At 60.5% G+C, this 16,110-nt stretch overlaps 2 protein-coding genes across 6 annotated transcripts in view; one reads left to right on the top strand and one right to left on the bottom strand.

The window, feature by feature from the left end:
- The window catches only part of SPTBN5 (spectrin beta, non-erythrocytic 5), a 45,253-nt gene extending 39,947 nt beyond the window's left edge, over positions 1–5,306 (top strand). Inside the window, exons 58-67 of the mRNA XM_050799311.1 lie at positions 49–238; positions 501–677; positions 763–864; positions 1,175–1,309; positions 1,642–1,713; positions 2,109–2,195; positions 2,328–2,419; positions 2,541–2,626; positions 3,514–3,604; positions 4,821–5,306. Coding sequence (XP_050655268.1) covers positions 49–238; positions 501–677; positions 763–864; positions 1,175–1,309; positions 1,642–1,713; positions 2,109–2,195; positions 2,328–2,419; positions 2,541–2,626; positions 3,514–3,604; positions 4,821–4,833 — 1,045 coding nt within the window. The 3' untranslated portion in view covers positions 4,834–5,306. The remainder of the gene's footprint in view (positions 1–48; positions 239–500; positions 678–762; positions 865–1,174; positions 1,310–1,641; positions 1,714–2,108; positions 2,196–2,327; positions 2,420–2,540; positions 2,627–3,513; positions 3,605–4,820) is intronic.
- A 4-nt stretch (positions 5,307–5,310) lies between these two features.
- Positions 5,311–15,993, bottom strand: PLA2G4B (phospholipase A2 group IVB). 5 transcript variants are annotated; one of them, XM_050799435.1, is made up of 20 exons: positions 13,558–15,993; positions 13,297–13,369; positions 12,868–13,004; positions 12,625–12,756; positions 12,441–12,481; positions 12,263–12,305; positions 11,965–12,019; positions 11,565–11,695; positions 11,212–11,295; positions 10,901–10,938; positions 9,638–9,773; positions 8,876–9,012; positions 8,419–8,641; positions 8,176–8,293; positions 7,723–7,860; positions 7,449–7,553; positions 7,106–7,285; positions 6,654–6,820; positions 5,951–6,137; positions 5,311–5,827 (listed from the first exon to the last, which is right to left on the bottom strand). In XM_050799435.1, exons 1-20 carry the CDS (start codon positions 13,594–13,596, stop codon positions 5,616–5,618), a joined length of 2,376 nt encoding a protein of 791 aa, XP_050655392.1. In that variant the 5' UTR covers positions 13,597–15,993; the 3' UTR covers positions 5,311–5,615. The 5 variants fall into 5 exon arrangements, with proteins under 5 accessions (XP_050655392.1, XP_050655393.1, XP_050655394.1 ...); XM_050799436.1 differs by having other exon boundaries at positions 5,951–6,134; XM_050799437.1 differs by having other exon boundaries at positions 12,868–12,962.
- Between the last annotated feature and the right edge of the window lie 117 nt (positions 15,994–16,110).

The following is a 16,110-nucleotide window of genomic DNA, read 5'->3' as shown; positions in this document are numbered from 1 at the left end:
CCCGCTCCCCAGCCAGCCCTGACAACAGCTCCCTTCCCTGACCTACAGAGCATGGGCACGGGAGAGGCAGGAGCTGGCATCCTCCGAGGAGCTGGCTGAGGATGTGGTGGGGGCTGAGCAGCTCCTTGGGCAGCATGAAGAGCTGGGGCAGGAAATCAGGGAGTGCCACCTTCAAGCCCAGGACCTGCGGCAGGAAGGACAGCAGCTGGTGGACAACAGCCACTTCATGTCCCCGGAGGTGTGAACACAGAGGGTGGGCCTGGGGTTGGGCTGGGGATGCAGCCTGATTGCCAAAGGCCTCAGGGCCCCTCACAGGCATGGAAACCAGCAGGCCAGGAAGGCTGGGCGCAGGCAGGGAGAGAGGCTGGGAAGGGGCAGGTGCGGGTCTCACAGCCTTCCCTCTGCACGTCCATTAACACTTGGCTCTCCAGCCCTGCCCTGCCTTGCCCGGGGTGGGAGCCCTACCCAAGCTGTCACCCCTAGCAGCCCCTCCCCGCCAGGTGACAGGATGTCTGCAGGAGCTGGAAGGGCGGCTGCAGGAGCTGGAGGAGGCCTGGGCCCTGCGCCGGCAACGCTGTGCCGAGAGCTGGGGTCTGCAGAAGCTTCGGCAGAGGCTGGAGCAGGCTGAGGCCTGGCTGGCCTGCCGGGAAGGCCTCCTGCTGAAGCCCGACTATGGGGTGAGTGGGGGTCCTGCCCCTTCACTGGCTACCAGGCTCCAGGCGCCCCCCGAGCTGGGCCTCACCCGAACGTGCTTCTTCCCAGCACTCAGTGTCAGATGTGGAGTTGCTGCTACACAGACACCAGGACTTAGAAAAGCTGCTGGCAGCCCAGGAAGAGAAGTTTGCCCAAATGCAGAAGACAGAGGTGAAGAGTGCCTCAGCTAGGGGCTGAGGGCTGGTGGGGGAACAGTCCCTCTCAGCCTGCAAGTCAGGGTCTCCAGGGCACTGAGCCCTCACCCTGCCTCACCCACTCCTTTCCCTGGCCAGCTGCGGTGGTGGGAGAGGCACCATGGTGGACTGGGTGCGAGCCTCCAGAGCCAAAGCTGAAAGCTAGTGAGGGGGAGGCAGGCCCCCTCTGACCGGGAGGGATGGCGGAGGGGAGGTAGACGGGAGCCCGAGGCGTGGCTGGTCTCCCTGACCTGGCTCACCTTGCCCATCTTGCCACACTCCCCAAGATGGAACAGGAGCTCCTGCTGCAGCCACAGGAGCTGAAACCTGGGAGAGCCGGCAGCTCGCTGACGTCCTTTCAGTGGAGGCCCTCTGGACACCGGGGGCCAGGAGCGCAGCTGGCTGAGACGAGGGGCCCCCAGGCAGGTATCCCCCTGGGGCTGCAGGCACTCCCAACGGTGGTCTCCCTGGAGTATGCAGTGGGGCTGGGGCTGTGGGGGTGAGGGCCCACACCCTGGAGCCAGTGCTGGGAGCCCTGGGCACAGGAGCTGAAGGTCATTAGGAATAAAGAGGGCTCTCTACAGCCATGCCACCCTGAACATGCCCGATCTCATCTGATTTTGGAAGCTAAGCAGGGTCGGGCCTGGTTAGTACTTGGGTGGGAGGAATAAAGAGAGCGGGGGCAGTGGGTGCCTCATCCACCTTCCTGAGGGTGCTGGTCCTGACATTTCTGGGCCCCATCTTGCATTTTCAGGATTCAAAGGGTGCCCCCACCATGGAGGGGCCTTTGGAGTTCAAGCAGCACCTGCTGCCTGGCGGGAGGCAGGTAAGTGCCTGGAGATTCCTTCTCCAGGCAGCCCCCACTTGCAGTAAAACTTGAGGGGCTGGGAAGAGCCATCTGGGCTTGGCACCCTTGCCCTGTGACCTTGGGCAGATGCCACCCCCCACCATGCTATCCAGGCAGTTTTCTCCTTGGGGCCCTTCCCAGCGTCCGCCCCCACCCAGGAGGTGCTGGGATTCCTCCTCCCGGCCTGCTCTTCCCCTTCTGCTTGGTTTCCCCTATCAGAGCCCCTCTGTGGCTTCCCTTTCCCCATAGGGACTTTGGTCCAATCCATTGCTTTTCCTGGGAGGCTCCACACACATGGCGAGGCACGGGCAGGCCCTAGCTCCAACTTCCCTTCTGCACATGGCTCATGTGGCCTTCCTGCCTCCCCTCCACAGCCCAGCTCAAGCTCCTGGGACAGCTGCCGTGGGACCTTGCAGGGCAACTCCCTGAGCCTGTTCCTGGATGAGAGGATGGCAGAGGAGGTACCAGGCGGGGTGGGGGAGATGCAGACATCAGGGTGCTGGGAGACAAGGCAGAGGGGCCCCAGGACGGAGGGACCACACAGGGAAAAGCTGAGATGGCCGCAGTGACCCCTGCCTCTCATCTCTCCTCAGAAAGTAGCTTGCCTGGCCCTCCTTGACCTCACAGGAGCCCGGTGTGAGAGGCTGCGGGGCTGCCACGGCGGGAAACACACATTCTCCTTAAGGTGAGGGGAGAAACATGGACTCCGGCATGGCCCCCAGCAGCCACCTGGCTCAGTGGGGGCTGGAAGCGTGGGGGACCCCAAAGGGACAGTGGAGAGTTTGACCGGTCTGTGTGGGTGCCAGGCTGACCAGTGGGGAAGAGATCCTGTTTGCAGCACCGTCTGAAGAGCAGGCTGAGAGCTGGTGGCGAGCCCTGGGCAGCACTGCAGGTGGGCTTCAGGGGAAGGATGCGGGGAGGGCGGCCGACTCCCTGGGCCCTAAGCTCCTGGGCCCCTAGCGTTTTATGCATCCTCAGGTTTCACAGTTAGCATCTCTAACCCCCGAGAGGTAAGTTGGACTTACTGTTTTTTCTCAAAGAATTTAGGTCCCAGAGAGGTTAAGCAACTTGCCCAAGATCACACAGCTAATTAGCAGCAGAGATGGGGCCAGTTTTGACCCACAAGCTGTGTCCTGGTCCTGCTCTGCCCCTTTTGGGGTCGGCCATTCTGAGACTACCCCAAGCCCTTCCTGCCAAGATCCTCATGGACTGTTCCTCCAGGGACTTTCCAGGCTCTGTTCTGTCTGACCTGGGGGCTTCTTTAACCTTCTAGTCCTCAGACAACTTTGAATGTCACCACCTTGACAGTAAGCAAGCCAGGTTCTACTTGGAGGAATATATAGACAACCCCTTGGACCACTTTCTTCCATGGTCAGCGTGCTCTGCTGAGGCTCCATGTGGACACAGTGTGTTCCGAAAATGTGTCTGGGATCCTAGCTCTGTCTCTGGTTCCCCTGGACTCTCCTCTCAAGAGTCTGTCTTTCCAGAAGCCCAAAGGGATCTTGAGTTGTTCGGCATTCCAGAATCCCCCACCTCCTAAGAAAGGCTCAGCCTTTCTTAACTCACCTGCGAGGAGTTTTCTAAGAGGCAGGACGCATGGGGGAAAAACCTGCCCACGAGTGCTCAGCCCACCCTGCACCCCCACGTGGGAGGGGCCTGGCATGGCCAGGCTGCCCAAGGCTGTGCTGAGCCTCCAGAAGCTGGAGGAAGGAGCAGCCAGACCTGGCGCCTGCAGATGGTCTGGGCCGGGCTAACAGTGGTTATTCCCTTGTTCTGCAGCCCAGAGTCTGAGCCCGGAACTCAAAGCCAAACCTGTCAGCTCTCCGAATGAGTGTGCGACCAAGGATGCCCGGCCTGGACGTCTACTCAGGTGGGACACACCTGGGCGGGGAGCCCTGGGCTTCAGTGGCTGGCAGGTGCTGCCCACTGAAGCTTGAGATTCTGGGCCTCAGACTGTCTCTGTTGGGCTGTGGGGAAATACTACTGAACACTCAGCTGCCTATGCCCACTCTCAGCTGAGAGGAATCCAGGCCACAAGGCCCAGATTTCCACAGACTCAACAGCGCTCCCCTCCCAGGGCTCACTCCATGCCCTCCACAGTGTGGGGGCCCTGTAGACAAAGCTGCCTGGGCTCCCTGTGCCCCTCGTGCTTGGCTGCTTGGAGGAGGGGCAGCCAGGTTTCCCTCTGCCCGGTGCTGAGAGCCTGCCTGGGTTTGTTTCCTGGCGGCCCAGGACCTCCTCACTTTCCTCCCTCCTCTCTGTTCTCCAAGGCACAGCACGTTGGCAGGACGGCCAGACCCTGCCCCACCCTTGTTCCAACCCGTTCTCTAGCTGGTCCTCCCCTGCTTTCCCCAATCCCCACTCCCCGGCAATGGAGAGGGCCACTATGTCCTGGACTGCAGGCGAGGGAGGAGGAGATGCGAAAGTGATGTATAGGGCAGGTGGCTCTTACCTGGCTCCTCGGTCCCTCCTTGTAGATCCCAGCATCATTTCGATGCTCAACCCCCTCCCCCACATCTCCTTCCCCTCCAAACCAGAGGGCTTCAGGCTCTCCGGGGGGAGGGGACACCTGGGGTTAGGTGAAAATGGAGGCGGCACTGGAGACAGGCACATCCTCCGTGCATGGGCCCCATGCCAGGATGAGCCTAGACATGCACATGCATATACAGCTGTGTGCCTGGAGGGCTCATACCACAAGCGGTGGCAGCCACGGCTGTGGTCTCCAGTGTAACCATCTGCTCTCAGTCCTGCAGGGCCCAGTATATGATTTAGATGATGTGTTGCTGATAAGACAGGCCTTGTCCTGGACACGGTGGCTCCTGAGGCTACCAGGACAGCCATTTCTTCTGCTGTCTCTAGCCCAGGGCTGGGGTCGCTAGACCAGCTGACAGATGCAGAGTTGGGTTATGAGAGTCGAGGCAATTCCCACCCCCTTACCCACAGCTGCTGCAGCGCCTGTCAGCTCTGGAATCCACTCCCACGCTTACTCTAGGAGGCTGGCTGGTCCAGGGAAGGGCAAGCGTGCCAGTGTTTGGAGAAGATTCTGGGGTGGCCATACCCTACTAAATTCACTGTTTTCCCAGCAGGTCTGATCCCTGAGGTGAACCCCAGGGCAACACCAAACTTCAGGGGCACAAGCGAGGACGCGTCTAGGGGACCAGAATGAGACCCAGCCACAGGCAAAAGGGCTCTTTCCCGTGGCTGCTTCAACCCAGTTCCCCAGGCCCAGCTTCTGGAATAGACAGTTCCTTGTTATGAGATGGCTCCCACCATGTGGCAGGAAACAGCCATTGCCTGGCCTCCCCCTGCACTCCTGTCTGGGTGAAGAGGAGATGTGTTCCAGCAGAGCAGGTGGGCAAGGCCAGGGCTACCCCAGGCCCACGTGGCCACCTCCTTGCTCGGAGGGGTGACTGAGCACAGGTGGATGTGGACATGTGCAGAGAATCTACTCTTCGGAGGAAGCCCACGCCGACGAGCGAGCTCTGTACCAGCCCTTGCCACGTACAGCCAAAAGCCTAGAATGACATGGCCCTTCTCCGCAGTAAGAACAGCTGGTCTCAGATAGCGCCTCACATGTGTATGAGTCTGTAATGTATCAAGTGTTCCATCTCACCTTGTCCAACTACTCAAGGTAGTGCAGAAGGGAAAACAGACATGGGCCATGGGGTTTTGGGTGATACACAAATGGGCTCGGCCTCCTTACCTCCCTGCAAACTGCTGAGGCCCCAGGGAGCTCCCAGCCCTCAGCATGGACCCTGGGACAGGGTCACCTGAGCCCCAGAGGCTCTGAAGCACTGGGTGGTGACAGTTCCCACCTGCAACTCAGCAGCCAGGGAATGAATGAGAGTCGGGGTGGCAGGGCCAGGCAGGGGCCCCGGCCATCACTGGGGCCTGCGCTGCCGCCTCTGCTGCACTGCCTGGCGCAGGGCCTCCAGCAGCTGCTCCCGGTTGTTGCAGACATTGTAATGTGTCAGGCGCAGCAGCTTGTCCACATCCTCCTGGCTATAGGTCACCTTCGTGTAGTGGTAGGGAGAGTCCACTGAAGACAGGTTCACCTCCCCAGCCGCCGCCGCCTCAGGTGTCCGCTGGACCCCTGTGGAGAGAGTGGAGCCTGGCATGGGGGAACACGTGGGGAAGGTGGGTTTGGGGATGCACAGGGCACGGAGGGAGTGTGGGGGACTAGGGCAGCAGGAGGGGGAGGTGAACAGTGGCTCACCAGGGGCCGAGTACTCCCGGAAGGAGTCGTTGACAAGAGGGAAGTGCAGCACCGCAGGAGCTCCGGGGCAGGTGGGGTCGGAGAAGGTGTGGCACTCCCGAGGCTGGAGCTGCTCTTCCGGGCTGGGCGAGATGGGCGGGAACGGGATCCCCTGCTCCTGGCAGAAGCGGCCCAGGAGCTGCAGCTGCTGCAGGCAGAAGGGGCTTCAGAGGGACAGGACCCTGGTGTCCTCAATACTGGGGCTGACGGTGTGAGATGCACCAAGATTCACGGACCTGGGGCTCAAACGCCAAGTCAGGGGCTCCAGTGGGGCCTACGAAGCCAGCCTTTGGGAAAAAAACGCCACACCTGACAGGCCTTGGTGGCAGCTCCTCTGGGGCTAGACGGAGCTGGGCTGCTCCCAGCACTCCAGTTCTGACACTGGGAGGCAGAGCAGACTCGGCAGGTGGGCCCGGAGGCCCAGGACCACACCTCGCAGGTCAGTAAGAGGACCCAGATACAAGATAAAACCTCGACAGCTTCCCAACTTCCGGAAGAGAATGAGCTCCTCTAGTGGCAAAGTAACAGATTCCAGTGTCCCAGTCACATGCAGTCACTGTCACAGCTCCTAAAGGAAGCTGGACCAGACACTGGACTCCAAAGCCCTTCTCTTCAGGGGGCAGGGGCCACCCACCACCTCCCATGCCTGCCCACCCTCCCCAACCTGGAAGGCTCCGTGGAGGTTGTAGTCCAATGACAGGATGAGGTCCACGTCCCGAGTGGGCTGCAGGAGGGGCAGGCAGCTGGTGTTGATGAGGTAGCCAACATCCAGCAGGCACAGGTGGGGCTCCGAGGGTGTCAGCTGGTTGGGGAGCCCATCCAGAGTGGTAGCTGGAAGGTTGGGGAGAGCAGCAATTGTCACGGATACCAAGGGTACCAGATTCCTGCTGGAAGGAGACTCTGGCCTCTGGCCCCTGCTCTCCTGCTGAACTAACACCCCCGCAGCCCTGCAGGTGGGCCCTGGGTCCCCAAGACAAGGAGAAAAAGACCCCTGCTCCAAGCAGTCCAGGGAATCGAGCTCAAAGCAGGAGAACGAGAGTGGACCGGGAGGGGTGTCTGGAGCTGGGGACTCAAGGCTCAGGTGGCCACAGGAGGACTGTTGAGAGAAGCAAGTACCTTTCCAGGTGGAGAAGTGAGGATGCTGAAAGTAGTCTTTGTGGAAATGGAGGCCACGCAGGAAATTGTGTGTGGCCTGGGCCAGTGGGCGCCGTGTCAGAAGATCGGTGAAAAACTCAGCTATCCTGCTGGCTGTTGAGGGTGGTTCTTCTATCTTCAGAAGGGGGACCTGCTCCTTGTCTACACAGGCAAGGTGGGGGTGTGGGGGGAGAATGGGGACTCCTGCATCTTTATCCCCACCTTGGTGGTGACCCTGGAGGGGAAAGAGGTGAGACCCCCCACCCCCGGTACAGCCCCAGGTGGCTGCCTCTTGGCACCCTTATGAAGGGGCCGGAGCACCTACCCAGGTTGGCCTGGTTCCTGACCCAGCGGTCCCAGAACTGGCTGGGCTCTGAGGCCCAGTATAAGCTGTCCTGGAGGTTGGCTGCATACAGGTTGCTCCAGATACCTGAAAGAGCAGCCGTGAGGGAAGAGGGCCCCCGACTCCTGTCCCAACCCTACCCTTCCCCATGGCCAGTCCTGACCCAGGAAGCTCTTCTGACCGAGGGCCACCCTCTCTCTCAGGGCCCATTTTCCCTGCTCGGCCCAGCTTCCCCAGCCTACCCAGCGCCCCTCACCTTCTAAGAAGCAGATGCGGGACTCAGGGAGCCTCTTCGTCAGCTGCCCCATGAAGAACTCAGAGCCAAAGAGCTCAGAGGGGATGAAGGCCCCATACTTGGGGAAGCCGACCTCGTAGGGAGAGAACTCGCACCACTCTGTGAGAAGGCCACCCCTCAGCCTCATGGTGCAGAGCCCTTAGGCACCTGCACCCCCACCCAGGGCTTTGCTTTAGGGCAGCCGAGGACCAGGAGGCCCAGGCCTTGTGGCCTGGGCTTTGTGCATGGGACCTAAGGCCCCTGCCTCCTTCCCAAAGGCCCAAGGGACCCTGGTAGGGTGTCAGTCTCCAGAAAGCACAGGACCTGGCCCAGGAGAGGTGGGTGTGACATCTGCCGTCTGCACACAGGCCCCGTCTCCCCTTACTCCACCAACCGCGAGGGCACAGGTCTCATCTCAGTTCTGGGGCCACTCACCCCCAAATTCAAAAGTGGACAGGCTCCGCCCCTTGGTGTTGAGGGCACAGTAGATGGGCAGAGGGTTCTGGCCATGACTCAGGGCCTCCCGCTGATCTGAGAGCTTGTGGTCATGGGGCTGGGGAAAGACGAGTGGAACCTGAACCCACAGCCACCTGGGTGCCCAGGCCCTTTCCCACCCTGCCATCCAGCGCCGTGCCCCAGTTCCAGCCCTGGCTCTGCCTCCGGCCGCAGCCCCCGCACCTCGTCATGCAGCAGCGCCTCGTTGATGAGGGCCCACAGGCTGGTGAAGCAGCTTGGGTAGCCCAGGCGGGCACGCTCGGCCAGCTCCTGCCGGTACCACTGCAGCTGGCTGGGGGCCAACACACCGAGCTTGCTCTTGGTCACCTGGGTCTTTAGCAACTCAGTGGGCCCTGCCAGGTCCTTCTGAGACCACTCTGGGTCCTCATAGAGGTTGGCCAAGGCCCTGGGAAAAGCCAAAGCCAGAGGGCTGTCACTGAAGGACCCCATCTAGACCTCACGTGCCCCGGGTTTTCTAGGACAATAGCCTGGCAGGGACCTCCCCAGGGTCTTCTGGAGCACATTTCTCCCTGGCACGTTCGTTCTCCCAGCCCTTCTAGTTTGCTCAGAGGCCTAGGAGAACCCTGGCACCAGCACCCCCTGCCCCACAGGGTCCAGCATCAGCCTGTCCCCAGCTCACCAGGTGGAGCCCGAGGCCCCAGTAATGTAGGAGACGCAATCCAAGAGGCCCAGCTCCTTCAGGCCGGCCAGCTGCCCGTACAGGGAAGTCATTGCCCGGATCCCACCACCAGTGGCCATAATAGCTACCACTGGGATCTGGAAAAGAAGACAGCCAGGCCTGCAGAGGCCCTAGGGATGGGGAAGGCCAAGCCACGGGAAGAGGGGAAGAGGAGGTAGCAGGTCAAGTGGCCACCCAGCCCACAGCTAAGGCCTGATCACAGGTCTTGGGACCAGTTCTGAGTCAGCCCTGGGGGCCAGAAACAGCCTTAGTAAGCACCCAGCTCCTCCAGTCCTAAGGGCTCCAGGAAAAAATGGCCCAGGCAAGTTCTGAGCCTCATCTCCTCACCCTCAGCCCCTGAGTCTGATGCTCACTTTCTGGAAGACGCAGGGCCCACCTTAAAATTTTCCCAAATTGCCATCACTCCCCCAGGAGATGGCCCAGGCTAATATGAACCTCCTGAGGCAACCCAGGACCAACAGGCCTCATGCCAGCTATCTGTCTCACTCCTCAGACAGGCTAGGCTGAGAACCAGGAAACAGAGTAGGAAAGCCAGCCCTACGAGGCAGCTCCCGTGTGGGCTCCAGGCACCTCAAGCAACACTGCCTGGGCCAAGTCCCTCCTAACGCCAGGCGAGAGGAAGCAGGGTGGGGACAAGCAGCTCCAGTGTTCAGCACTGAACAAGCAAGCCCGGGGACACCCCATCCAGCCCAGCCCCCAAACCTCGTCCTCCTGCAGGTCTCTGTCCAGCTGCAGGGCCTGCCGCAAGGCCGTGGCCACCACCTGCTTCCTCCTGCTCAGGAAGGCCTGTTCCTCTGCACAGGGCCTGAAGCCCAGTCGCACGGCCAGCTCCCTCGGTCTGGCAGGGGAGGGAGGAGAACATGAGACAGCTCTCAGCCCTCCCCAGAGAATCGAAAGCTGGGTCTGCCTCACCTGCACTGCCCACTGCCCTCCCTCCTCTCCCCAACCCTCACTGCCACTCCTGTGTCACGAGACTGAAGTTTGACACCTAGGGAGGGTGTGTCCATGTGGACATGCTTGGGAATGCAGCAAAGCAGACTGGCGGGACACAGAATTCCGTGGCCATAAGAGGCTGCTTGGGGTCCCGGGTGCAGATAGGCCCCCAGGAAGGACCTACACCATGGATCCCCCCACCCAAGTCTCGTGCTCTGTCCCTCACCCATGGAGTTCAAAAATGACTACAAAGAGGGTGGATGCCGGGTGCAGTGGCTCACGCCTGTACTCCCAGCACTTTGGGAGGCTGAGGCAGGCATATAACTTGAGGCCAGGAGTTCAAGACCAGCCTGGCCAACATGGGGAAACCCTGTCTCCACTAAAAATATAAAAATTAACCAGGTGTGGTGGTGGGCACCTGTAATCCCAGCTACTCGGGAGGCTGAGGCAGGAGAATCGCCTGAACCCCAGAGGCAGAGGTTGCAGTGAGCCAATATCATGCCATTGCACTCCTGCCTGGGCAACAGACTCTGTCTCCAAAAAAAAAAAAAAAAAAAAGACAGGGGGAGGGACAGAAAAGGGCCAATGATTCTGTCTCCGAGAGGTGAGAAGCCGCTCTCCCAAGGCAGTGGGCGACAACTCTACGAAGATCATTTAAGATCCGGCCATAACAGCTTCCACCCAAAAAGACGCAATTTCCCCTCTTCTCTCCCTTGGTTTTCCTGCCCTCTCTGCGCCCCAAACCATGTTACCATTTTCCATCCTCACCTCCCTGCGTTTTCCAGCCAAACATTTATCAAGTGCTCCCCAGGTGCCTGGCACTGGGTTGGCCACTCACTCATCCCTCCGACCATAGGTGCTAAGGCTCCTCCCAGTACTTCGTGCCCCCTGCTGAGTGCCAGCCTGAGTGCCTTCAGAGAGCATGAGGATGAGGGGTGGCTGTTTCTCCCCCTCACTCCTCCAGGCCTGCTCCAGCCCTGCGCCCCAGTTACTTTTCCAGGACCTTGCCCAGTCTCCAGCTAGGCCTCTCACCCTGCTTCTTTTTTCAGCTCCACTCTCATCAGGGGGTCCTGAAAACCATGAAGGCCCCCGTCACAAAGGTCAGCCACCTCCACCCAGCTCTGCTCCTCTTACCCTGACCCCAGGCGTACCACCCCCACACCGTCTCCACAGGGGCCAGGCCTGAAGCAGGGATGCTCAGAGGATACTCCCCAAAAAGCCTGGCCCTTGGCACCTGCTCAGGGTGTGGCCCACGGAGAGAAGCGGGAAGCAGGCCCGTCCCTCTGTGGCCTGGGGCCCAGCCCAGTCCAGGCACCTTGCTTCCTCCCCTGGGAGGCCAGTACCTGGGATGTGGGGAAGACAAGCCTCACCACTTGGTCAGAGGGCAGGGCACTCAGTGGCACCTTTAGTTGCTCCTTGGGGGCATCCTGTAGGGGACAAAAGACGGAGACCTAAGAATCTTTATGCTTCCGCTTCTCACACGGACCTCACCAAACTCCCACTGGCAGCCATAGAGGTATGGGAGGGACGGGCAGGGGAGGCCAGCATGGGCCCACACATGCTGCCAGCGTGCCCACACTGCCAGGTGGGGCAGAGGTCAGGCTGGGAGGAGGTGCTGAGCCAGGGTACTGGGAGGAGGGGTGGAGGGAGGGAGGAAGTTCTGGGGGCCCCACCTCCAGGGGGCGAGGCACACTACCTGCAGGTGAATACTCAGCTCCTGCTCCCAGCAGGCTGGGCAGTGGAAGCGGAAGGTGCCAGTGCCCACAGGGGCCTCCTGCGGACCCTCACAGGACCCAGGAACCACAAGCTGAACTCTGCGCTCTGAGGCTGGAAACAGGAGCCAGAGCAGAGAGGTTGAGGGCACTATCTCTGCCCACAGAATCCATCTTGCTGGGAGGCCTGGAGAACACCTCCCTCTCCCCACTGAAATAGTCTGGTCAGGCCGGGGGTACGAGATGGAGCCCCCACCACGGTCCCCCTGAGAAGGCCTAAGGGGAAAGGTCAGGCCCCAGGGAGCCCCACAGAGAATTGTCCAATGCTTAAAGAGGGAAGACGGGCTGAGAGCCGGGGGCTGTCCCAGTGAGTTGGGGACTCACGCTTCTGGTCTCCTGTCTCCTCCAGTTGAACGTGCAAGCAGGAGAGCTCCCGGGCCTGAGTCATGAAGAGAGCCCCTCAGACACTAACCCCACCCCCATTCAGGGACCCCACCCTCCCAGCACCCTGGCTCCTGCTGGTCTGCACTTCATTACCTGGACCCTTGAGATTGTATTCCCTTAACAAACTGAAATCCCAGGGTCCCCAGACAGAGGCAGCGGTGGGCCTGTGCCTCAAGCTGCTGGCACGAGGGAGTCCCGGGGACCCCAGACCACCTCCCAGAGCACTGGTCACACTCACCACCAGAACGCCATTGCCGACGAGCTGCTCGCCACGGTCAGCCCTGGAAAGAGATCCCAAAGCCCCCTTAGTAGGAGTCCAAGTTCTCACCCCACAGAGACCTGGGCATCCCCCAGGCACTAGTGCTGTCCTTCCCACGAGGCACTCCCACCCAAACGGCCCCAGGCCCCTGACTCACAGACTCTGCAGGCGAAATTCAACTTCCAGGCACCCCTCACCCTGGGAAGAGAGCCAGAAGCGAGTTAGAAAGGGTCAGGAGTGCGCATGTGTCAGTGAGTATGAGAGACATGCATGTGTGTGCATGTGCATGTGGCATTTCAACCCAGACACCAGCTGGGGCTGCCATGGAAACACCGCCTTGCCTGAGGGCTCAGTGAGAAGCTCTTGTGCCGGAAGTCCCCAGCCCGCAGAGTCCCCGCATCAAACAGCACTGACAACACAGGGTCATCTCCGGTCACCAGGTCCTGGTCAAAGACTTTCAGTTCCACGACATTCTGGAGGGAAAAAGTGACAGGGCTGCAGGAGGGAGGGGACGGGAAGGTGAGCCGGGCAGCGGCAGCGGCTGGTGGGGATGTGGGTAGAGCTAGCGCTGATGCCTGGCCCACCTTGAGCTGCCTGTGGATCCTAAAGTGAAAGCTCTGGTTCCAGACAGGGCTACTGCTGTTCTTGACTGTGCGTGTCTGGAGCCTGTGGCTGCAGGCTGTGGGCAGCCAGAGAGTCACGTAGCAGTCAGAGGGGGTCACTGTGGGAAGGAACAAGTGCCCAGCGGTGGCCAAGAGCCCTTCCCAGCCACCCAGACCCACTTCCTTCCATCACCTGGAGCCCCATGTGGGGTAAGACTAAGGGGAGGGGAAGCGGGGGACAGAGGCAGAGCCCCAGCTGCCACCTTCCATTCAGAAGCTCCTCTCAGCCCCCTCCTCTAGGCCCTGCCCACCAGCCCACCCGCCTCCACCAAATCCAGCCACAGCACCCTCCTCCTCAGCACCCTCCTCCTCCCTCAGCCCAGCAGAGGCGCCAGGGCGGTGCGCACTCACCTAGGTCCTTAGAGGGTAGGCGATGGGCCTTCAGGACACGAACTGTGAGCAGGCAGGTCCTGGACACCTCTGCCTGCAGAGGCGGGAGAGGGGAGACCTGCTACAGGCTGATGAAGCCAAGGGTGACAGGGGCTGCAAAGGAGGCTGGAGCAGTGCCTTAAGGCTTAATCCTGAACCCCAGGCCTGTCCTCCATCCCATCAGAATCCTGAATCAACAAGAGGAGACATGACATCTCCATCATGATGCCTGCCAGCACTCACACAATGCTCTGCGCCGGCTCTGGGCCAAGGGCTTTGCATACATTAACTCATTTGTCGCACAACCACCGTATGCGCAGATACTATTTATGACGACCCACTCCACGAGGAAACTGAGGCACAGAGAAGCAGTCATTTGCCTGAGGTCCAGAATTGGGACTGGAGCCCGGGCAGGCTGGCTCCAGATTTATGCCTCACACAGACCTGCTTCCACCTCCTTCGGGTAGTATCCTTTAGGCTCTCCACCCCACATCCCCAGCCCACACCCCGGCTAAGCAGCTTTCAGGCTGGTCTTGGGTGGCAGGGGACATAAGCTATCGAGGGAGGGGAAGTGGCAAGTCAGGGCCTTGGGCCCTGGCTGAGCTGCTCTCGCACCCTCCCTCTACCCCTGGTCAGAAGTGCATCCTGAAAATGGGCTCTCTCCTGGGCAGGGGAGGTGGCTCCTAGCTCAGACCCCTCACAGGCTGTCGCGTCTGCCAGGTCAGGCTGAAGATGGTCCCCCAGTAGCTCCCTCCAAACCCATCCCCCGGTTCCGGGAATGCAGCCTGGCAGGCGCACCGGGACCAGGGAAGCCAGTGCCAACTGCTTCCTTTCGGCCTTCTGCCTGCCTCCACAAGGGGCCTAACAGGTCAAGTCCAGGGAGCAACCAGGTCCAGGGCAGTGCTGGAGAGCCTCATCCACCAGGGTCAGCCCAGGACCCCCACACTCCAGGCAACTGAGTCAGAGGAGCACAGAGCAGCCACTTCCTTCCAGGGCCTCAGGACGGCAGCTGGGAACCTGTGAGTCTCCAGGGCCCATATCCATGGTGCCAGGGAGCTGTGCCAGGAGCCCGTTCCCAGGGCAGAAAAAACTCAGGCTGGATCCCTCATCCCCAGGCCTCCTTCTCCCCTGGCTTCTGCCCACTGCCCTGGTCTTGTGGTCAATAAACTCCCCTCCCCACACCTGGAGAAGACCACAGCTCCCATAAGAAACATACTAACCAGGCCCCCACCGCTCCCATAAGAAACATACTAACAGGCCCCCACCGCTCCCATAAGAAACATACTAACCAGGCCCCCACCGCTCCCATAAGAAACATACTCACCAGGCCCCCACCGCTCCCATAAGAAACATACTAATCAGGCCCCCACCGCTCCCATAAGAAACATACTAACCAGGCCCCCACGGCTCCCATAAGAAACATACTAACCAGGCCCCCACCGCTCCCATAAGAAACATACTAACCAGGCCCCCACGGCTCCCATAAGAAACATACTAACCAGGCCCCAGGTAGAGAGCAGGGGTCAGCGTGGGGACCCAGCACCCTGCCAGGCCTTACCAGAGCCATGAGACCGAGTCTTTAGGAGCAGGAATGATGAAGCAGTGGCCACAGGATCAAGGACTGTGGGCTTTCTGACCCAGAGCCAGGGATGTAATGTCCCAGTTGGTCCCAAGTCCCTCCCACCTGCTGCCTCTGCTCCACCTAAGCTCCACACCCACTCCTGGACCAGCCACCTGTCCAGGAAACGAGGCACCCTAAGCCTGTACTAGCGCTCCTGATACCTCTGTGGCACTCGCCAGCCATTACCACCTGGGCCTGCCCCGCCCAGCCCTGAACTCCCAGCTCTGCAATCCCAGTCCGGAGAGCCTGCTGCCAGGGGCTGAGTAGAAGGAAAGCAGGGGTGAGTCCCAGAACAGCAGCCAAGGGAACAGTGGAGTGCCCCGTCACAGGCCTTTCGCAACTCTGGCACCTGTTCGACAGGAATGCCCAGTCTTGACTGCAGGGCTCCATCAATCTGAGATGAGCACCCGGGCCCCCTCACGACAGGCAGGGGAGTGGCTGTCACATAAAACAGCCCTTCAAAGCCAGGTGCTGAGTGGCCAGGGATGAGGCCTGTGGGTTGGCACTCAGGGGCAGGGGGTTCTTCTGTCTCTAGGGCATGGTTTGTAGGGGGTCAGAGTGTGGAGACCAACTCCTTCCTCAGAGGGACAGCCCCAGAACAGGCAGGGGCTTCTGTCCCTTCCTGCCTGTGCCTATTATGGGAAAAACAGGGGTTATCCCCAGGGCACCAGGTCCCACCTGCTGCCCCTGAACTGGGGGAGGACCGTAACCATAGCAAAGCTAGGAATAGCTCTCAAGGTCCTGGGCCGAAGAGGTCTAGGCGAGAGAGTTCCAAGACTGAGGTCTGCTTGCTTGTCCCAGGGAGGGGCTGCTGTGGCTCTCATGGACAGCGGAACTTGGGCAGCTGACGGCTCTTTGGGCCCAGGCTGGGATCCAGCCCTCACCCCCCAGTGAAGGTCACCCTGAAGTTTTTACCTGAACCTTCAGGCCCTCCTTAGAGCACAGAAGGCAACTTCAAGAGGGAGGATCAGAACATACGACTCACAGGCCGGGCAAGGTGGCTCACGCCTATAATCCCAGCACCTTGGGAGGCTGAGGAGGGTGGATCACGAGGTCAGGAGATCGAGACCATCCTGGCTAACACGGTGAAACACCATCTCTACTAAAAATACAAAACATTAGCCAGGCATGGTGGCGGGTGCCTATAGTCCCAGCTACTCGGGAGGTTGAGGCAG

Source organism: Macaca thibetana, chromosome 7 (assembly GCF_024542745.1).
Source record: "Macaca thibetana thibetana isolate TM-01 chromosome 7, ASM2454274v1, whole genome shotgun sequence".
NCBI classification, from domain to species: domain Eukaryota; kingdom Metazoa; phylum Chordata; class Mammalia; order Primates; family Cercopithecidae; genus Macaca; species Macaca thibetana.
The sequence above is the reverse complement of the archived record's forward strand: the minus strand, read 5'-3'. Positions and strand labels throughout refer to the sequence as shown.

Bases quoted from the DNA above. Each gene is read 5' to 3' on its own strand.
- PLA2G4B (XM_050799435.1), bottom strand. From the start codon at position 13,596: ATGCAAAGCCCTTGGCCCAGAGCCGGCGCAGAGCATTGT. The intron at 12,482-12,624 runs GCAAGGCGGTGT...CTCTCTTCCCAG, and splicing joins GCTTCTCACTGAGCCCTCAG to GGTGAGGGGTGCCTGGAAGT. The intron at 11,296-11,564 runs GTAGTGTGCCTC...TGTCCCCTACAG, and splicing joins AGCTGAGTATTCACCTGCAG to GATGCCCCCAAGGAGCAACT.